Below are 21,962 nucleotides of genomic sequence, written 5' to 3' on the forward strand. Positions count from 1 at the left end.
ACATGGAGACAACTTTTGATAGTTTTTCCTGGTTCTTTACAGACGAGGATGTCTACCAGGGGGCGACCGAGGAAACGCAACCACCAGAGGAAAAGGTAACCTGCTTTTAGTCTTCGTTCTTGAAATCGGATCTCAAATATCACATGGCACTTTATACTTCCTATGAAATGACGAGTAAACACGTATATTAATACACATCTTATTACACAGAACGCTCTTCAGAACCAGATTCAGATCATTTCCACATGTGCAGCCATCATCAAAGAACAAGAACGGCCGGACGTGGTCAGACAGGCCTTAACCACTATCCGAAGAATGACCAAGTAAGAGGCATCATTTGGATCTTTACATTCTGCTGCCCGTTTCATATTCAAGATTTCACTCTTAATTTCATACTCTTACATTGTTTGTCACAGTAACGTTAAAGGTGTAAATTGAAAGTAATGGAAACGTTTAGGAATAGACAACAAGAAAGGGTGGTAAATTCTATATGGCATTATACTTACCTTATCAAAGCTTCTTGATATCATTCACTAGTCTCCTCCTGATGTTTCAACAGCAACATTTTGAAGCATCCTGATGGCCAGAAGTACAGGAAAGTCCGGGTGGAGAACAAGACGTTTCAGGAGACTGTCATGAAATCAACGAATGCGCAACAATTCGTGGTTGCAGCCGGGTGGAAACAGGTAAATGGTATCAATTAAAGATGACTTCACCACCTAGAAGACGTGTTATTCTCAGCTTCTCTCTGTAGAGGGAGCATCGTCGTCTCAAAACTCCTGTTGTTGTGCTTTGGAGAAAAATAAGGATAGTATAATCGGCAACTGCTATGTGTCGTTAAACAAAACAGCAATATAACATCCTAAAGCTCCAACTTGCAATTGGTCTGAATCATATATGCCCCATTTTTATTTTTCAAAGGTTGAAGATACCATGGTCTTCAACAAATCTAACGATGAGCTGCTCAACCCGACACTACAGATCATTGATGATTTGCTGAGGTAATATCAACGATAGATACATGATAGTTCAGTATTCAAGATTTCAAGATATAGACATGTTTACAATGTCTTTATGTCTCAGCATTACGTCCACGCTTCAAGCGGATCTTCGAGTGTTTGTATTACTTCGTCAATAATTGGATTTGAACTCATTCAATCATTTTCGTCCTGCACAGTTCCCTACCTTGGGAGACACCTGGTGACACTGACGATCTGGGGCATCCTTTCGTCCCACAGAGTGCAGCAGAGGCATCCTCGGAGGGATCACATAAACTGGTCAAAGGTGGGACAGATACATAACAATCTTCCTTTGAAAAGTCCACGTAAAAATAGTATCATGTTCGTATCTACCTGCCTATGTTTTCAATGTGTTGACAGCTACAGACATAAGTATATAACGTTATATACCCTATATTGTGACATAAATTCTGTCGCACGCTTGAAAGCAACACCGCTACCTCATTAAACCTTTCAGGTTTGCCAACTGGCGTCAAGGTATCACGGGGTATGAGGTTCCACGTCATTCGTGGGTCCAACATAACATTGGCGCCCGACAGGAAAGCTGCACGTCGCAAGGGCGGTATCAGCAATGCCATCACCTTCAGCGATAAACCCTTCCGCGTAAATCAGCTGATAGCTGTACATATCACAGACAGGGACCCTACCGTAGAAAGCGCTGTTGTGCTGGGGGTGACAACCGTAGACCCCATAAAATGGGACACAGAGAAACTGCCACAGTTTCTAAGTTACCTCTCAAACGATGACGGCTTCTGGAGCGAGCCAATAGGAGAGGACGTGGCCCTACCTGGAAACATCCTAACATTCTACGTCAGCAGTAGCGGCTCCCTGAAGTGCTCAGTGTACGCTGAAGGAGAGGACCGGACCGTGGAAGAGATTGACATCGTCTGCAACATCCCAACTGGCAAGCCCATGTGGGCGGTACTGGACTTGTTCGGGTCGACCACTGCAATCAGCTTTGTTGACATAGGCAAGTTCAGTTTGCTTGCTACCCAAAACCTCTTTCGGACTTAAACTCCCCGAGAGCTAACTTTAGATCGGTGGGCTGACTGCCTTGGGCCCCCGAAAAATTGGCTAGCTGCCCGATCCTGTCTGGCACCCAGGGTATTTGCTTGTCACCCATTGCGCGCGATAGCAAAACAACTTCTGTTGTACCTTAAAAATATCAGAGATCTGTCTGTCATTAAATTTCGACTATTTTCTATTTCCACAGAAGAGAAACAAGACTCAGATGAAGAGGTGCCCTTCCTGACAGAGAACGATCGCAGCTATGTGGCCAGTCTGTTGTCTAACATTGCGGAAAACATTCCGTAAGACAATTTTCATTCATGCCTATTTTCCATGTGACAGTTTTCATTAACAGTATTTATTGATGTAGCATTAAGGCAAATTTCGTAGAAACACTAGCTGTCTTATTGTGATGAATTCTCAGGTTATAGATGTTCCTCTGTGTAACTCTCAATTTCAATGGAACATTTCACACTCTCCTCAGCTCAACTGAAATGTCTCTTTGTATCCGCAGCTCTACAAGTGACAAAGAAGGGGAAAGCCAGAAGGTATCGTTTTATTGTCCATTGTTTTTTAAACCATATGTGATATCTAACAGGCTTGGTGACTGTTGTATTGGGTTGATTTGCGGATGCAGAGTTTTGATATCCAGTTTTGAGTGAGAGTTATTGTTATGGTATTTGGGTCAGTCTTTGTATGATAATCTGCTGCTTGTTTTTCGCTCTTTGTACAATGTAGGCTGACGACGCTAGCGGGGAGAGCGCATCCACCAGTGCCAGTGAACCTGCTGGTGGGTTATGTGTCCTTTCTAAATTTTATATTTACAGTCTTCACCATGCCTGTTCTGAAGAGGACCTCAGATATCACATGAATGCTTCTCCCTTGACAGCATAATCTCCTTTAAATTCAAACAGGTGAAGAAAGAAAAGACATGGATGAGGTACCTTCAGAAACTGCAGTCCCAGTCCCTGCAGCTGAAGCGGCAGGTCCTGCTACCGAGGAGACTGCCGGGGCAGAAGCTGATGATGACGGCATGTCTACTGAGGTGAAGGTTAAATCCTGCAAAAGTTTCTGCCTTTGTGTACTTTAATGTTCACATTGCATTCAAAACCATGGATAATTTGACACCAATCTTAGAATCAACGCATTACATATCGCTGCATTGTTAAATATTATTCCTGTATATTGTTCAGGACCTGCCCAGAGAGAACTGGTTGACACCATTCGTGAACGAGCTTCTGGAGAAGGAAACCGTGGAACAGGCCAAACTGACTCTAACCACTCTGTGGACAATGACACGGTGAGATCAAAATGATGCTCTGATTTCTTCGCTATACTACCGTTTAAGACATACCCTTTAAGACAAAAGGCGTTAGGACGTCAACGTATTGGCCAATTAGTCAATGTCGACTACCCCCGTCTCTATCTTTAACGATTGAATCGTCAGTCAATTTGTGTCTAAATTTCTACATCTATCTTACATTATGATAAACAATAGCCGCTTTGTGAGACATACTTTTTAAGACAAATATCTAGATGTTATTTAATGTTACCTCAAATTCTTTCGCAGCAACATCACGAATTACAAAGGCAACGATGACAACTACCGAAAGCTGACTACCAAGGACGTTCCCTACGCTGAAGCAATAACGGCCACCCCGAATACACACCGACTCTTCTTGAAGATGGGATGGAAGAAGGTGGATAGATATCTACTATCCTGGATCACGAAATATTTCTAAGAATCAGTTACATAGATTTTCTTTTCATCTATTCCTCCGAAGAATGAGAGCACATCACTTCATTTGAAGCATTGAGTGATAATAATCTGTTGTTGAGACATACATATTTTCTTTTTGTTCCACAGCTGGGTGAAATATTAGTCGTCCCCCAGTATGGCGGTCAAGATGCCAGACCAATCCTGGTGGCCTTGGAAGAAGGGCTGTGGTAAGAGACAAAATCTTAAAAATGAATGTCGCTTTTCATATCATCTCAAAATTAATTATATTGTTTGTTCTTCTTTCTAATTCTTTCTAATAAAGGTAGTTTTTGCTAATTTACAGCAATTTGAATAAAGACGAAATTCCAGCCCAAGAGCAGAAGACTGGAGTATCTGAGGTAAAGGAAAATTGTAGCAACCTTTCGTCACTGTTTACTGAAGTTGTCGTCTTTCCTAATTTACTGTAGAGACAATTTCTCTCGATTTATTCACTGCTAACGTTCGAATTAAGCCTATCAATGAACATTGGGTCTACCACTTATGATTGGAAAATCTGGTCAACTGACATTCCAAAACGCAACAGACAAAAACTGTCGAAGTGTAACTACATGTATCTAACATGTTTTGTGCATTCATTTCGTCCCATCAGGACAATACGAACTTATCATTGAAGGCTTGTCTGGAGGAGATAGAAGAGATGGAGACAACAGGTCAAAAGAGGATCACTCTATCCACTATCAGGGATGTGGCAAGGTAACTTATGTTATCTTTCGTTATCCATACGTTGTGGCTTCGACTTAAGAAGTCTTCACATTTCACACACTGTTGTCTACTTTTGCCTTTACCAAGACTACTCTGTATCAAAGCATTATATGCACTGGTCTTAAACTAAAACTAAATATTATTTGATGTCGTCCAATCAGGAGGGTCCGTGACACCCCAGGCGACAACAAACACCGAAGGGTCAACATGAAGGAAAAGGTGTACGCCGATGCCATCTTGCGGTCAGAGGCAGCAAGGAACTTCATGGTCACCGCAGGATGGATTCAGGTTGGGGAAAACTCTAAAATATGATTGTTGCAAGAAATACCGTTGATATACGGGTGATCTAAGCATCTAATATTTTGCTTGTCATCTTTTCCAGGTCGGAGATAAGTTGATATTCCCCAAGTACTGTGACAAGCGCCTTGATCGCATCTTGGCTACCGTTGAGGAAGCTCTAAGGTAAGTACATTTCTCCATCTTTTCCCCATCTTTTGGTAAGTATGAATGTTAGTTGCGCTCTATCATGATAACTCAAGCTTTTTTGTGGGAGGTCTTCTGCTTATAGAGAATAAATTACAAATACATGTATACAAAGGAAGTGGACAGCTGTTTTGAATTATTGGCACAGTCTTCCCCTGGCTAGGCTGATTAAATCTCGCTTATAGCAGCCCGCCCAACATCTGCTTCCGCCGGGAGGGGCCAGTTACAGCCCCGGACAGCAGAGCTTGTGTTACCCAGACTATCCCCTGGCTATTGGGCACAAATCAACTTAGAGTGACTAACTTGTGAGACCATCTTGTATGACTACCAAATTGGGTTTGTTCCAGCAAACTCCCTGACTTCCAACTCGAAGATGAAGATGTGGAAACAGCCAAGGAAGAGGAGAAAGTACCGAAGGAGATGACAACACCTCCAGAGGAGAAGGAGAAAGCAGAAGAGAAAGTTACTGAGGAAAAGATCGCGCCAAAGGTGGAGAAACCACCAGAAGTGGAAACACCGTTTGCAGCGCCGGGACTCAAAGCCTGGGCCCCAGCTAAGACCGGTATGGAATTTATTTGTGAAGCACTGCCTGATCTTTTTGCTTATTCTTTAAGTGACGTTTTGTTTACGTATACATGTCAGGCACATCATATTTCAGCATATCTCATACGTAGGTAATGCATACTTAGTATGCACTTCACCACACCATACAAATCCTCACAGTAAATATAGACCCAACTGATCATGAATTTGTATCCTTTACAGCTGGCAACAAAAGGCAGCGGCTCGCCTTCTGCAGTGTTCATGGCAACGCGCTCCAACTGAAGGACGGAGGTAGGACCATGAGGCGACTGTACGCCACTGACGACAACACCAGCGCCATCACATTCACCAGCAGGCCTATTGACATCGGTGAAAAGGTGACCGTGGAGATCACAGAGTACAGATCCAGGTCCAGTGAAGACGGTAGGGGCGTCGTGATCCTGGGACTTACCACCGAAGATCCTTCGACACTGTCTCAAGACGACTTACCTCCCTGTGTGATCGACCTCACTGCCCAGACCAACTACTGGGCGAGGCGGGTGAAGGGAAAGTTCGTGGGCTCGGGAGACACGCTGACGTTCTACCTGGACAAGGACGGGAACCTGACGTACACCCTAAAGGACGTGGTGGACGAGGTTCATCTCTGCGACATACCGACTGACAAACCGTTATGGGCAATCTTAGACATGGATGGCGGAGCTACGACTCTCACATTTGAAGGTGGCTGTAAATGTTTTCTAAATATCATTAAAAAAAGAAATACCAGTGATCAGCTTACATGATTCTTGTATATTAGTCTAGTATTGGAAGGAAGTCAAAACATCATTTTCTTAAACCAAAACGTTTATTGTGACATAAACAGTACAAATTGTAGTAAGTAGATGTATTTCATTCTGCCACTGATAGGTGTAGATGACCACTATGAGTTCAGGATGCCCTGGGAAGGCTGGAGTATTGAGCCTGACGTCACCACCTCTCCTCCCGATGCTGCAACAAGCAACCTGGACGATGAAACCCCACAAACAGCTGAAAACGACAAGGGCGCAGAAAGTGAGGTTAGTAAACTTGTTAACACCGTTTGTAACCTTCTGAGTTGTATCTGTGCATGTTTGCACGATATAGAACCGCACACATATATATGTATGACTGTGACAGTGTGACGTCCTAAGAATTTACTGTTGGACTTCAGCATTTCTGCGAAGTGGACGATAGAGTAATGTAAGGATGGAGCATGAACTTCCATGTTCATCAAGTTCACAACATGTAATATATTATCATATATATATAGATGTCAAACGTAGCAGGTATGACTCATATCTTACGTTTTACACTAAGTCCCGCACACTTTTTCAGACAACACCTGCACCTGAAAGTCACGAGTCTCCCTCAGCCTCAGGGACAACTGTTGACGCTGACTCAATGACCGAGGAAGAAAAGCTAGCTTTTGCCTTTCAAAAGTTCAAGCAACAGGTCGAGGTACGATACAATTTATAATGTTGAACACAGCTTATCTTCGCTTCAATAGCGAATATTGTTTAAACTTGATTGTTTGAAAATTGTTTGGGTGTTATACAGTTTGTTTAGAATCCTATTGTTCTAGTGAAAAGTCGATATGAAAATTTCACATATTTCACACAGGGTTAACTATAAGCTTTTGATAACGATAAGCTTTTGATACATCTATACACACAGGACCCGGCAAAGGAACAGCCACCAGAGGAGCTCATCCAACTGATCAATGCCATCAGACAGAGAACTGAAGATGGAGACTCGTCTGACGATGAAGGTATGAAATATATGAGTCATTTGTTTCTAGTCGTTGATCCGTTTATGGTTGCTGTCTCACAAACTATTGCAATTTCCGTACCACAATGACACAACTATGAGCGAATGTTTCCATGTACATTCACTATTCGTGCTTCCTATTTTCTCAGATGAAGATGACGAGTCTAATATAGCATCTGAACTGCTGGGAAAACTGGGGTAAGTCATAATACTACTTTCTCTTTGTGACATTTCATTTCTATTGTGGTATTGCTGTACATTTATAATGCAGAGTAATCAAAACCTAGATCCAATTTACATGGCAAATAGATTAAAGATGAGATTATTGGTTGTTATCTTTCAGGTCAGCTTTCTTTGAAACTATTTTGAAATCAGAGCTCCAGCATCTGTTCGGGAGATCAGTAAGTATTGATATGAATAACATATATAATTTTGCACTGAGGGAAAGATTGTTTCATACATAACTTTACGAAATAATATGTTTGACCCCAATGCACATAGCGTCTATGTACATTAACATTGTCGTCTATTTTTTCAGACCTCCGCATCTGAAGAGAGGTCTTCAGGTTTAGGTATGATCCTTAAACAATGTCGTACCATTGACGATCCAATAATATCACATTCTTGGTGTTTTATTGTTGCTTTGTATGGCACACCACAACACACAACTTTTGTCTGATAATGAAATATTAACATCGGAATTTTCGTCAATAAAATGCGTTTTTTATTAACCATAAATACTTTGTTTTTTTTACAGGTGCAGGTTATGGATTGGCTGAGACAAAAGTAGGTCCAGATAACGAATTCAATTGTATCCCTATTGATGACGTTTTCGGACAATACTGATTTTTTGGTGGTTTGACTGCCATTCATATTACAATCGTTTTCTTACATTTTACCAACATGATATCCTCTCATTTGCTAGTTGGTTTTAGAATCCAGCTATGTGACATTGACGATACTCCCGTTTCCTTTGTAGGCTTCCCTGGAAGACAGGGTACAGATCATGCAAGCATGTATCGAAACTATGGAAGAGGAAGCAGACAAGGACACGACAATAATGTCGCTGACTCTTATTCGACAGATTACAAGGTATGGTTAAACACAATGAACCTATCTTTAGAATAAAACAAAAGTAAAACATGTATCTTATACTTTTTTTGCAAATAAACTACAAGAGCAAACCATGTGTGACTTGCAATTAACAAAACAAAACATTAAACAGAGTAACGTTAAACCATTTGTTTTAAGATGATGAGATGTTTTAATTCATCATTGATCAAGTCATGAGATGTGATAGGACGGTTGGCATTGATTACTTTCCACATACAGCATGATGTCTTCAGAATATCTTAAAATTGTGCATTTATCATAGCCCTAGTTATCTTTTAAGTCTCTATCTTTCTGTTCACAGTAACGTTCTAGACAACCCTGGTGACCCGAAGTACCGACAGATCCGGATGAAAAACAAGTCCATTTCTGGTCACATCACGGACGTGCCTACCGCCATACAGCTCCTGTCTGCCATCGGATGGGTTCAGGTAGGGTCAGCATTTCTGCACATGGGCTTCTTATAAAAGAGTCTTTTTAAGCTATCACATATGTTAGTGATCCCCCAATTCTCTTCTTCCGTAATCAATTCAAGTTATCACATATTCCATAAGAGGTCATTCGCCCGGGACAGCTGAGAAGATATCCATTGACTATACCATAGCAACTTATTTTCCGTAAGTCCCTGTCTAATGCCGTCTTTGTTTGCTCCCAGTCGGATGACTCGCTTGTCCTACCGACATCTGCTGATGATCTGCTGGAGCCGACACTAAAAGCAATAGATGGAGCCTTAAGGTCAGTTGTACATGTGTAAATACTTAATTAAGACCAACAAAGATTGACACCTGTATGCTTTCATCAAAATCGTCATATCTGCCTAAGACGACGAAGTCAAAAAGGTTCTACCAATCTCTTTTGTGATTTAACTACCTACTACACTTACTACTGCTATATAAATAATGCAGTTAATGCCGATTGTGAATGGCAATAGTGAAAAGAATACCGAACTTAGAATACCGTGGGCTGTATGAACTGATAGCATTCTTTGGACGTCTAAATGGACCAGGAAACTGAAAGGAGAAGAGACTGAAAGCCCTGCAGAGGCCCAAACTGAGACAGCTGAAGAAGAAGCATGTACCAACACTTCACACCAAGAGGCACCTACGGGCAGTACTGAAGAGGTGGAAGCTACAGGGGCTGGAGTAGTAGCTGCAACTGAGGCACCTACTGAGGCAATAGAAACTAGCATGGAAGGAGAAGAGTTGGCCACTGATGCTGTACACAAAGTAAGGGAAGAGGTAAACACCATCTCCTGGATCGCTGCTATTCTGTGTATGAAGGGCACTATAATGAAGTAGTTTTTCACACTAAAGATATTTGTGAACAAAATGGCACTGTCCTTGGTGCTGATAAGCCCTCATGTTACTGATATACGCCCTGTCATAACGTTAACAGTACGTCTTTGTCTGGTATTTGGTGACCTTTAATGTTGCTTTCTGTCGTCTGTAAAACTAACAAGTCTTCATCACAACCCTGCTGTCCTTGGTGCTGAAAGTCCTTCAGTTTGCCCTGATGCACTTACAGATACACATAGGGTAATGGTATTGTTAAGTTGTAATTTGTATTCAAATAAACATTTTTTTACTTACGAGTACATGTATTGTCCTCTGAATTACACTTTCAGGCACCGCAAGAGCCGGAGACCGGTCTGGACGTACTCAGATCAAAGGCTGCTGAACTGCTACAGGAGGAAACACCTCAACAAGCATGGCTGATCCTTACTGTCCTGGAGAAAATGTTGAGGTATGTGTTGAGAAGAAACGTGGATAAAACCTGACTATTGGGTTTTGAGCCGTATGACAATTACATTCAAAATTACCATGGGTGTGTGATAGCACCAAGTGTTGTTGGTTTGTCTCTTATCATTTGAAGCGCCTATCTAACTTCTGATGCTTGAAGACCAACTCAACAGGATTGCAAAAAGTAATAGATAGACTTACATGTACGTTTGATACTGTACACTCTGTGGTTTCTTGACATCTACACCTTTATCCTACCAAGGGATGTTGTGGACAACTCCAGGGATGAGACGTCACGCCATGTTCGCCATCTTCTTCCGCCAAGCGCCCTGAGTCTTCTCGTGGCTGCAGGGTGTGTCCAGGTAAGGGTCCGTCAGATTGCAATCTTATGCTGTCTAAAATCATTGGAGTACAACATTGACAGAATCAAACACAGAAATCTTTGTTCACATTACATTTGACTACACATTGTTAACTCCGCATGTATTCACACTTCTGTATTTCACGTACGTATTAAACCAGGTGGAGAATATGATCATCTTCCCGACAGAGATGGAATTGCTGCATGAAGCTCTGGAGGTCGTTGTGGAATCTCACAGGTGAGTAATATGTAAGAGATAACTGCATACTGTCTTTCTACGGACATGAATAGACAAGAAATATTTCAGAAGGATAATCATATTATAGTTTACATTTCTATCACATTAGCAGTAGAATTGTACTGAAAACTTTTTCGTCGTTCTCAGGAAACTGACGGAAACGAAATCAGACATTAAAGAAGAGCCTGGGATGTTCGTTGCGGGAGCAAGTGAAGTGGTAAATAACTTCTATCCTCAAAGTATCAAATGAGTCTTACATAAATCATTTCATTCCCGATTTTCTTTTGCATACTTCTTCTCATTAACTCATCTTCTATGTAAACTAAGAGTAACTTACTCTGCTTTACGTTAGTCACAGGACGAAGGAATAACTCAGGAGGCACACGCAGCCCCACAAGAATCAAGTGCAAACACAGAAGGTATGTAAAATAACACAATACGTCTTGGCATGGTGATGTTCACGTAGATCGTCCAATGTCTTCTCGCCCCCCCCCCCTTCCATTTCAGACTCTTATACATCTCTGTCATTTTTCTATCATACTAAGTCATATTAGCGGATTGGTTGTGTGAAGAATGCTATAAAACGTCCATGGTTCTGTTTTGCAGCCATGTGTTTCAACTCTGTGCACGGCACCGCAGTCCTGCTGACCAAAGACAGGAGCGTGGCCCGGCTTCTGCTGGACTCCTCCAAGCCTGGGAGCGGCATAGTCTTCAGCGACAGGCCCGTTGTTGTCGATGAAAAAGTCTCCATAGAGCTCACCGAGTACTGGTACGATCGGAAGGGATCCAGCAAAGGAGACCTGGTTCTCGGAGTGACAACGGTCGACCCGTTCACACTTGAGTCCGCCAATCTCCCTCCGAACGCCATACCCCATCTCACAAACAGGGAAGGCTACTGGGCGATGCGGATCAGGAGACAGCGCATAGTGCCGGGTGATGTGATGACGGTGTTTGTCAGCAGTGTAGGGAACCTGATGTACTCCGTCAATGATAAAGACAAGGGAGTTCTCATCCCCGACCTGCCCACTGATCAGCCACTGTGGGTGATGATGGACATGGACGGAGGAGTCACTGCTCTAACATTCGTCCAGAAAGGTATACAAGGTTTTGTTCATACACTATGTTTGTACATATTGCATGTAGCAAATGTCATGGACTACTGTGAAAGCTATCCATGCTCAAGTTGCATAAATTTAGGAAATGAAATAGATGTGTTAGAATTATATCAACTGATGCTTATCATCTTAGAGATTTTGGTCTACTTTTTCCTTTGGTTTACTTTTGTTCTTTCTATTTACAGATGACAAGGATTCTGACACGTCGTCTTCGCCGGCTGATGTAGTGGAGGAGGAAAAGCTTGGCGCCACACCATTCGCGGTGGATTCTGATCTGTATGATCCAATGGGAGACGTCCCTCTTCCTGACACACATGCTCATCTGCAGCCACAGGATGAGAAGGTACGCAAAGATCATTCATGTAATGGTAGCTTTTGTTTACTCACCTCGGGTGCATTGACAGTTATAGAAACTTTTCGCCGAATAAATTTGTGCTCCAAATTTACATACTAGATAAACAGAAATGTATAATGTATATTTTCCCTCTAAGCCTAAGCCATCGGAAGCTACATCTGCACCACCAGAAGAAGAAAAGTCAGACGATTCTCCTGAGGAGGAAGTGGATCTAAACAGCATGACAAAAGAGGAACGCATGGACTTCATCATGAAGATGCAGGGAGAGGAGGTATGGTTTTCATATTTTTCAGTAAAGAGCCAAAAGTTTACTACCAAATGTTTATGTGTGTTTGTATGTATGCTTTGTCCCTGTCGTATTAAGGAGTATCTCAACGATCAAAAGAGATATGTACCTTCTTTTACTACAGTTTTCCCTGGAGGAGAAGACCGGACTCCTTAAGGTGTGTGTTGATGTGATCAAAGAGGATGAGACAATGGAACAGGCCAAGACGTCTCTCAAGTACCTACTGAACCGGATGAGGTCAGACAAGTCCATTCCATATCATTTCTCATTCAGAACCATACTTTTATATATTCTTGATCAAATTTTGCGTCATGCATTAAGCTATGTTGAAGTAATGTTTATTTCCAAATGATGCTAATCTTTGTGATACTGAACAGATTACAAATACGAAATTTCTCATACCATATCATTGATTTTCAATCAGAATTTCAGTATCATTATAACTATGGTTTGTTGGGTCGTTATAGCTATTTGAATAAAAGTGAATAAACGTGAACATTTTCATTCATATATCCCACTACAGTAACCTGTTAAACAACCCTGATGATGAGCGGTACAGACAGGTGTACATCCGATCCGGCACGTTCTGGGACGCCATGCGGCCAAGGTCGGCACAGCAGTTCATGGTGGCCGCGGGATGGGTGCAGGTAGGGGGTGTTGTCTTTGTCTATACAAAATATGTATGAAATTTGTTTGAACAAACATAATATTGCAATCAAATCGTAAACATCACTCATTCATTGATGCAATCGGTCAATTATTGCAATACGTTAATACAGAAATATTTGCATTCGAGAAAACTACAAATGACGAAAAAGCCCGGGGCTATTTTTGCATGTTCAATGTACCTATCTGTGCCATCGTAAAAGCATCTGTTACCTGAATTCCAGGTCGGAGACAACATGGTGTTTCCCAACTACTACGATGCACTGATAAAGCCTGCTGTGGATGTGCTGAACGAATGTCTGAGGTGAGCATTATCACTGAAAGTATTCTACTTGCATTCTGCACTACACTACCGTGGTGAAGCTAGTTTACCGTTATCCGCGGGGTAACCTATATCCGTTGTATCTATAAACAGAGTATTAATGGATATGAAGTCGACGGATGGTTGTTCCAAATTGTATTTGTTAAAAAATATTATTACAGTTTGAAACCACCGTCCGTCGACTTAGTATCCCTAAATACCCTGTTTTTAATACAACGGATATAGGTTACCAAACGAATAAAGGTGAATCATTATTAACCGATTGAAAACCTTCATCATTCTGCCCGAGTGCATTGTCAGAAAACAATCCTTATTATAGCCTTTTTGAATTGGGAAAAGGGTTTGTAACATGTCTTTCTGCTGTTCGTAGTACCTTCCCCATGGAGCCGATCTCGCTGTACGGAAGGAAAGACCCGGTGGGTGATGCGGAGCGAGCTCCCGACACTACAGCAGTGGAAGGTACGATCTCAGCGAAATAGGAATATTGCTGGGTAAAGAAGCACTAAGCACCGTGAAGAGATTTTTTCGGTCATTTTTATACTCTTTAGATGTGTACATTGTCTAGATATTTACAAGGTACAGTATGCTATGTAGAAAGATGATACACTTGCAGTATCGTCGATATGACATTTTGCATCACAAAAGCATTTTTGTACTTTTCACTAGGTATGACGTTCAATGAGGTACATGGTAGCGCCATCACGCTCTCAGATGACGGCCGGACGGCCACGCACAGTGACGGCTCAACCGACATAAGCAGCACCATTACCTTTAGCGCAAAGCAAATAAAAGCCAACGATGAGGTGTTTGTAAAGATGTCTGAACACACTACACCAGTGTCTGACGGCATGTTTCACGTCGGCATTACGACCCTGGATCCTTCCACATTGAACCTAGATGACCTACCAAAGGAAGTCTCTAACCTGAAAAGCTCGGACGGTTTCTGGCTCTGGTCGCTTGACGACAGCCTGACCGGTGAAGGCCGTGTCCTGAAGCTGTCCGTGAGCTGTACAGGAAACCTGACGTACTGTGTGGACAGCAAGCCTCCTGGAGGATTCATCAGCAACATCCCGACAGACCAGCCTCTCTGGGTCATTCTGGTCCTACAAGGACGGGTCGGGGAAGTGACATTCGTTTATGAAGGTGAGTAATAAAAGGTCTAGTGATTCAGTACTTAATCACAGCGGTTCTGTAAGCAGACGGTTATGTTCAGAATACTAAGAGCAATGTTACAGCTAAGGAATCGCACTCCAAGTCCTTTCTGACTCGAGATAAAGAGCATGATTTAGCTCCGTGGATGCGATGTCTTTCAATCCTTCTACATCATGTTTTACAAATACGTATCCATGCAAGTGAGTTCTAATGGGACACTGTCTTATTCAGATGAAGCAGCACCAACGCATGCAGCGACTGGCGCCCATGACGAGAATACTAGTGGATATCCATGGGACACTGAGGAAGATGACCTCTATGACATGGAGCCCAGCATACCGACATGTGAGTCGTCTCCATGCTAGGCTGTAAGCTTATAAAGCATTAAGTAGACTTGGGGTGTTTTGTGTATTTCTTATTACTTAGAAAAAAGATCATACAGTACAATGAAATGCTTATCTGACTCTTTTGCCTTTAACAGACAAGGGAGCAAGTTCTAATGGTGCTCAACCACCGGAGAAATCTGAGGAAGAGAAAGAGGTGAGCATAGCATAAATCGTTACTATTCATTGCAAAAATCGCATTTTCTGTTGTTTATTTACACATGAAACTTTACTTATGTTAAATATATAGATCACCACGAAGTTTCCAAATGGAATAACTATTAAACAACTGTATCAATTTAGCAGCGTTGGAAATGCGAGACAGGGGTAGCAATAAGCGTACATCTGCCTAAAGTTTTGGATACTCTTTTTCTATCAGGCGTTCCTCCGGGAAAAAGTCCCGATCCTTGAAGCATGTGTTGACGTCATCAAGGAAGAGGCATCAGGTGATAAAGCCAGGATTGCCCTCTCGTACATTCGGATGCAAACAAGGTGAAAATACAGTTTTTTTTTTTACCAATATTGATTACTCGAAAATACGTCTAAGGTATATTTCGTCTAACGTGATGCAGAATTGCCATATACAAGATAGTGCCAATTGCAAGAATGTAGGTATTACACTCCTTTGAAAGTTCCACGAAGTTGTCTGGTCATGATGTTTCTAGCACAAATAGGTAATTCACATGCCCAAAATGTAATCGGTTGAAAAGTTTGTCGAAAAGTTTATTGGCCTTTGTTCCATTTTTTTGACATGCCAGTCATAACAGGTGTTTTAATTTTACATATCTTTGATTTTACAGGAAAATTTTAAACCGACCAAGCAGTGATGAGGTGAGAACCATCCATATGAGAGACAGGATGTTTCTCCTCGCCGCTGCAGCCGCCACCCAGTCTGTCGTGCAGTTCATGACCGCTGCTGGCTGGATCATTGTAAGTTCAAAGTTCATTGTAAATAAAAGAACGGCATCGTCCCTGTTGCGTCGCCAAAAAGGAATATGGCACTGATGCTAGTAGTAGCTATTAGTACATTGTATTTGACATTGCCTGCATTCAAGTCATGGGCGCAACTTGTCCTTTTTCATGCGTAAGAAATTTACACTTGTCATATTACTATTACAGTAACGTTATATCAATAAACTGAAACGTCACAACCAGATGGTGGTTAACAATTGCTTTACACTTTACTTCTGGAGATGTCGCCAGGTGGCCTGTGAATATTTGATACCCTAGCCAAGCCCACCGATTTGAAAATCCCTTACCCTATAGTTTACTGAATGTGAGTCTCTTTGTGAAATGTTACTAACTTTGAAACTGATCTTTGCCTTACAGAGAGAGGAGCAAAAGACGCTGATGTTCCCTCGGTCTAATGACGACCTTCTAGAGCCAACCATCACATCAATCGACGCATGTCTGAGGTAAGGAGGAAGGATACAGATTTTGTCATCATTCACTGCAGACGTTACGTTATAAAGCAAGTACGAAAATTCCACAGACTAATTTTTAAATTACAAAGGTAAATTACAAACCAAATAGTTGTAGGTCCCCTCAATATGGAATCAAAAGAATTTATGTTAAATGATGCTGCGCTCGGTATATAGGATTCTTTGGCATAACCTATGACATACTGACAATGACATCGTGTCAATATAGTACGATATGTCACGTGCTGTCTCTTTTACATTCATGACAGGACCATACCTGGCGGGTACATTGACGTCACCCGGCTGGAGGACCACCTCGGAGGTAAGCAAGGAATAGATGTATCAGATGCTATGCGTGCGAGAGGTCATACATGGGTTCGTGATTGATTCCCCTACAGAGTCATACCAAAGACTTTTAAACTATAGCTTTTGCATTATGCTTTTCTGTCCAGAACCTGGCACTTATGGGAAAGATAATGGAAATTCAAATAAATCATTACAAGCGGACTAGCCCCTGCTGTACTGTGCCTGCACTAAGTTTGAGTTAATGAATCGGAGATTGTTAACGCAGTGGGAAGGACCTAGTTTTAACGCTTTTATGTACAACTAAAGGGGGTCATTGCGTGTACCCTTCATCAATACAAAAATGTAATGTCAAACTACTCTCCAAGCAGAGGTTGAGTCGCGTAGATATTGTAGTAGTCGGAAAAATTACACCGGCGCTCCTATGCGTTTTGAGGCAGAGGTAAGAGGAGCGCCGGTGTAATTTTCCGACTCAACCTCTGCTTGGGAGTAATTAATTTTATCGTGTTCTTTCCAGGTCTGACAGATGATGGTATTGAAGAACTGCAGGATGTAGAGTTCCACACTGTCCACGGAGCTAACATCGAGCTGTCGGAGGACAAGAGAACGGCTCGGCGGCTAGGAGACATCAGCAAAGCCATCGTCTTCACCTCCAAACCGTTCCGCGCCAACAAGCGCGTGGCAGTGGAGTTCACCGACTGTGAGCCCGACACCAAGTGCGCGGCGATGTTCGGAGTCACCACGGAGAACCCCCTCTTCTGGAAGCCGGCGGAACTGCCGCTATTCGGGACTGACCTGGCAAAGAAGGACGGCTACTGGCTGGAGCCACTGGGGGAGGATGTCGCCACCGAGGGGAGCGTGCTGAACTTTCACGTAGACAGCGGCGGATCCTTGGTGTACTCTCTGTTTAGCGCTGATGGAGAGGAAACCATGAAGGAAGTCGAGGTCTTCAGCGACATACCGACGGATAAACCACTGTGGGCGATCCTCGATCTGTTCGGTTCCACAAAAGCTGTCAAATTTGTCAATAGAGGTCAGCAAAATAACCATTATTATATCTGTACATTTCAAAACAATGATGTCTAGTTGGTATACTTGGTATCAAACGTTAACTCTCTTACAGTGGTTGATAACCATTCATATATTCAATATTGGTTTTAAATGTGAACCTAACATTATTTTTATGATCGTTACTCTAGAAACTGACGACGATGAAACTGGAGAGCCAGGAATAGGCTCTACTTTTCAACTGCCGGGCACCGGTTTCACTTCATCAATGGGCTCCGACTTCCAACTGCCAACAGGCACCAGTTTCCAACCACCAACGGGTACCAGTTTCCAACCACCAATGGGTACCAGTTTCAACTTCAAGCGACCAATGAGCGATGGAAACCAGTCACCAATAGGAAGTGATCCTGGACCGTTCAGCTTTGAACCAACCACATACACCACTCCATCGACAACCGACGAATTCGATCTTGACTAAACGTCAAGCCATTGATCGATAGCTGTAAAAAAAAGACGTTACATAATAATGCAATCCAGGAATGAATGTCTTCATTCGTCATTGGTTTTACAATTAGGATTGTGAGATATTTCAAGAATTTTTTTGGAGACCAAACATGAGCTGCTCAATTTATGAATAACTGTAAATATACATCTTATGCATGCAGAGTCAAATTCACATAGTCAAGCTAGCATAGGTACTATCATAGGTACTATAGTGTAGCAAAAAGTAACTTCGGCTTCTTTTTCCTTTGTGCCGGTGGAAATATAATAATAAACGTGTTTGATTGGAGAAAATAGCAACATCGTGATGCGTGCGGGCAATAGAAACCTATGCAAGATATTTTGTGCGTTAGCAGACTGAAGCCTGTAATCTATTGTATTATGTAAACCAGGATTCACCTTGAAATGTAGAAGATTCAGCGCTATGTAAATCGATAATGTGTAAAGTTGGAATAGAGTCTATTCCAACTTTACACAATAGACACAATAGATTTACGTCGATGAAGACTAGGCATCCAGGTAATAAGATGTTCAGTTGCTTGAGTAACTGCTTTTTGGCATGTAATAGATTTAGATTTATGTTTCCTTCTCTCAAAAGACTTATATCATAAGTGCCTTGGCAGTAACGTATAACGTTATATTGCGCATCATTCATGGGTCGGATCATTTATGTATATGTGCTTAAGGATACTTAAGCATCAGTTTGACTGATCAAGACATACGAAATGTCCTTCATGCATGGTGTTATTCTCACTTAGCATTCAGAAATGTTTCAGATGCGGAATGGGCCAACAATAAAGCTGCTACTAACTATCCAGATGACTATTTGGTGTGATGCGAACGCGAACCAAAAAGAGATGAGATTAATTTGAACAGTTCCTTCATTTGTTCTTAATTCTATAACTTAGCAGATTATGAAAATACTCGAGACACACATTGTAAAATGCGCCATTACGAAGTAATTGTCCTTGTATCATGGGTTAGGTTGTATTGTCTCAGATGACAGGGTAACAAAGTACAAATACACTTCTTACAAAATGCTCTCCTGGTGCACAAGGCTATATTACATCCGTGAGTAATTAACACACTTTAGTAACTTATGAAGGAAAATTGGATATATCTACCGACAAACAGATAGAAAACACCGTTTATTTAGTGTCATCTTGCTTCACAAAAGAAAATTGAAATTTGGACGTGGTAGCTCCTTAGAACGCTATAACTTACCTGGTATATACAACAACACCAAGCTTTGTTGATACGACAAAAAGTACAGTAACTTTTGTATGGTCAACTTTAAACTCCAAAAAAAAAAAAAAAAAGAGAAACAATACAGAATATATTTTACAATTCTACTAGCATAATATGTACACTTCGATCACTCCCATTAGTAAAATGCAAGGGCAACACATAGTTATAGACCGTGATTGTCTATGACCGTGAGGTTTTTTTTTTTGCCGGGGCGCCGAAGGCGCCCGGCTTTGTCCCCGGTTTAATGGTTCGTCCTTGGATGGGTCTGCTATGGTCGCAAAATGTACCGTGCGTTTTTACGACAATTCTCAGCCCTTCTCAGCCCTTCAAATAAACGCAATGTACCGTGCGTTTTTACGACAATTCTCAGCCCTTCTTAGCCCTTCAAATAAACGTTGTAAGAATACTGTTTATCCATGACCTCTACTCGTACAGAAAACATTGCAGCGCTCATTAGCAAAGTCTAGGAAAGGAAAATGTTTCTTGATTTGCAGTAAAACACTGGTCATGTAACATTTGAGGAGTTGTCGTTAAATCGCACGGTTCATTTTGCGATAGCGTTGACGGGTCCGGGTATTTAGCGGAATAACCCGGAATAACCCGGAATAACCCGGAATAACCTTAATAAAGGATGAAAGCTACCGAAATACAGTGTGCTTTGATAAGTTAAGATCGCAGAATGCAATATTTTGGCATAAAATAATGTATATATGGCCATGGGAACAAGAAATATTACGGTTATTCCGGGTTATTCCGGGTCATTTCGGGTTATTCCGGTAAATACCCTCACGGGCGTTGACGGTGCGGAGGAGGTGAGATTTTTATCGTACAGAAATTGGTACAGTTTGTAAAGTTATCTTTCTGGAATTCGGATGTATTAAAATATAACATTACATTCTAAGGCGTAGTGTCATGTGAGTAAAATGAGCACGACATTTGACGAAAGATTTTGTGGAGGGTATACAGTCAAGTTTATTGTGCAACGATTGGAACAGTTTACGTGCGGGTGGGAGGGGGGCGTGCGTCTATATATGCAGCTGCAGGAGGTCCTGCAGGACATTTTCGATCGTAAGAGTAACGTACAATTTGAAAAGATAGTGATCATGAATTCGGACACATTGAAACATATTTCCAAGGAACGGTATATAGTTTTTTTAGTAAAACCAGTGTGTGGGGATTGACGAGAATTTAGATAGTTTAATGGTGCACTGTGCTTGAGCCGATGCGAGGCATTATGCAGGGCATTTTTGATTGTAAAAATATCGTACAAGTTGAAAAGATGGATCGGATTCTAATACATTAAAACATACATTTCCAAAGAATAGTAGAAAACAACGGATTGTAGCTAACTGTTAAACAATCAGCAAAGCAGTTGGCAAGATGTCACACCTGAACTTTTGTAGATTTTTGCTTTTTGTTGGTACTAGTAAGATGTTATGTGATCAAGACAATATTTTCTTTCTGTTTCAGTGACGCCTTAGACTGTTCTCTGCTATATATACAAGTGACACAGTAATATACAGAAACTTACAGCTAGCAAAAGTCTGTACTCAATAAGATTTTACACAGTACACATTTATACTTCTTCTGCTGAAATCTACGCATTACATTTTGCATCCAACCAAAGAGGTTTGAAAGAGAGTCCTTGATCCAACCAAATTAGACCTTGAGACCTATTAACAGATCATTGATCACTGTGCATTTTGCACATACCAGACTCAATCGTGCCACTGAGCACTGCATTTTGCACACACCAGACCAATTGTGCCACTGAGCACTGTGCATTTTGCACACACCAGACCTATCGTGCCATTGAGCACTGTGCATTTTGCACACACCAGACCTATCGTGCCATTGAGCACTGTGCATTTTGCACACACCAGACCAATCGTGCCATTGAGCACTGTGCATTTTGCACACACCAGACCAATCGTGCCATTGAGCACTGTGCATTTTGCACACACCAGACTCAATCGTGCCACTGAGCACTGTGCATTGTGCAAATAAAGTCAAGCAAAGAACACATATATTGTGAACAATGTGTGAATCTATTTTATCGGGAAAATACCACCAAGGTGACATCATTTTCAGTGGAGATAATAGAGGCAAACAATGCACTGCAAATGCTTTAATGGCAGTTGTTAACCACAGTACTTGCAGACAAGCAATTACCTGGACAAGTACAGACCTTGATGGTGTACTTTTTCAAGGAGATGCACTATACACCTACATAAAACCATCACTAAGATCTGGTGTGGAGTTCCTCTCTCCGTTGATGATATTCCAGACTATTTGCAACTTTACAACAATACTGCGTGTATCAATAAAAGAGTCTTACACTGGAGACATATTTGCCACAGAAGCAGTCTATCCTTATTACACCTTTAAAGAAAGCCCTAGAAGCAGCATTTGCTGAATCCAACACTTGTCTTTT

General features: G+C 41.7%; 4 protein-coding genes and 1 long non-coding RNA gene across 5 annotated transcripts in view; 4 read left to right on the top strand and 1 right to left on the bottom strand.

Moving 5' to 3' along the window:
• Positions 1 to 21,962, bottom strand: part of LOC118424537 (trichohyalin-like) — a 565,429-nt gene that overhangs the window by 51,044 nt on the left and 492,423 nt on the right. The gene's annotated exons all lie outside the window — the stretch shown is intronic.
• LOC118424358 lies at positions 3 to 9,728 on the top strand. Its single transcript, XM_035832908.1, has 30 exons — positions 3 to 95; positions 211 to 323; positions 560 to 686; positions 922 to 1,001; positions 1,178 to 1,284; positions 1,477 to 1,989; positions 2,233 to 2,329; positions 2,542 to 2,611; positions 2,766 to 2,817; positions 2,942 to 3,072; positions 3,221 to 3,327; positions 3,598 to 3,727; positions 3,895 to 3,974; positions 4,091 to 4,145; positions 4,397 to 4,500; positions 4,671 to 4,797; positions 4,892 to 4,971; positions 5,340 to 5,554; positions 5,758 to 6,255; positions 6,442 to 6,590; positions 6,889 to 7,011; positions 7,228 to 7,321; positions 7,470 to 7,518; positions 7,664 to 7,721; positions 7,859 to 7,892; positions 8,078 to 8,106; positions 8,300 to 8,412; positions 8,735 to 8,861; positions 9,086 to 9,165; positions 9,437 to 9,728. Exons 1-30 carry the CDS (start codon positions 3 to 5, stop codon positions 9,726 to 9,728), a joined length of 3,927 nt encoding a protein of 1,308 aa, XP_035688801.1.
• Positions 10,059 to 10,769, top strand: LOC118424581. Its single transcript, XR_004832214.1, has 3 exons — positions 10,059 to 10,173; positions 10,432 to 10,531; positions 10,692 to 10,769. It is a non-coding gene; the product is annotated as an uncharacterized LOC118424581 (long non-coding RNA).
• Positions 11,377 to 15,874, top strand: LOC118424360. The gene is made up of 12 exons (XM_035832909.1): positions 11,377 to 11,863; positions 12,069 to 12,226; positions 12,375 to 12,509; positions 12,649 to 12,761; positions 13,048 to 13,171; positions 13,415 to 13,494; positions 13,883 to 13,971; positions 14,179 to 14,627; positions 14,896 to 15,009; positions 15,146 to 15,204; positions 15,427 to 15,550; positions 15,848 to 15,874. Exons 1-12 carry the CDS (start codon positions 11,377 to 11,379, stop codon positions 15,872 to 15,874), a joined length of 1,959 nt encoding a protein of 652 aa, XP_035688802.1.
• LOC118424562 (protein neuralized-like) lies at positions 15,852 to 18,416 on the top strand. Its single transcript, XM_035833185.1, has 5 exons — positions 15,852 to 15,977; positions 16,377 to 16,462; positions 16,738 to 16,790; positions 17,289 to 17,804; positions 17,971 to 18,416. Exons 1-5 carry the CDS (start codon positions 15,894 to 15,896, stop codon positions 18,255 to 18,257), a joined length of 1,026 nt encoding a protein of 341 aa, XP_035689078.1. The 5' UTR covers positions 15,852 to 15,893; the 3' UTR covers positions 18,258 to 18,416.

This window comes from Branchiostoma floridae, chromosome 10 (assembly GCF_000003815.2).
Source record: "Branchiostoma floridae strain S238N-H82 chromosome 10, Bfl_VNyyK, whole genome shotgun sequence".
Lineage (NCBI taxonomy): Eukaryota > Metazoa > Chordata > Leptocardii > Amphioxiformes > Branchiostomatidae > Branchiostoma > Branchiostoma floridae.

Coding starts and splice junctions, on each gene's coding strand:
- LOC118424358 (XM_035832908.1), top strand. CDS start 3: ATGGAGACAACTTTTGATAGTTTTTCCTGGTTCTTTACAGACGAGGAT. Junction 1,285..1,476: donor ATCACATAAACTGGTCAAAG/GTGGGACAGATA, acceptor TAAACCTTTCAG/GTTTGCCAACTGGCGTCAAG. Junction 4,798..4,891: donor TCACCGCAGGATGGATTCAG/GTTGGGGAAAAC, acceptor CATCTTTTCCAG/GTCGGAGATAAGTTGATATT.
- LOC118424360 (XM_035832909.1), top strand. CDS start 11,377: ATGTGTTTCAACTCTGTGCACGGCACCGCAGTCCTGCTGACCAAAGAC. Junction 13,495..13,882: donor GTGCTGAACGAATGTCTGAG/GTGAGCATTATC, acceptor TGCTGTTCGTAG/TACCTTCCCCATGGAGCCGA. Junction 15,551..15,847: donor GCAAACAAGGTGAAAATACA/GTTTTTTTTTTT, acceptor TTGATTTTACAG/GAAAATTTTAAACCGACCAA.
- LOC118424562 (XM_035833185.1), top strand. CDS start 15,894: ATGAGAGACAGGATGTTTCTCCTCGCCGCTGCAGCCGCCACCCAGTCT. Junction 16,463..16,737: donor TCAATCGACGCATGTCTGAG/GTAAGGAGGAAG, acceptor CATTCATGACAG/GACCATACCTGGCGGGTACA. Junction 16,791..17,288: donor GCTGGAGGACCACCTCGGAG/GTAAGCAAGGAA, acceptor TGTTCTTTCCAG/GTCTGACAGATGATGGTATT.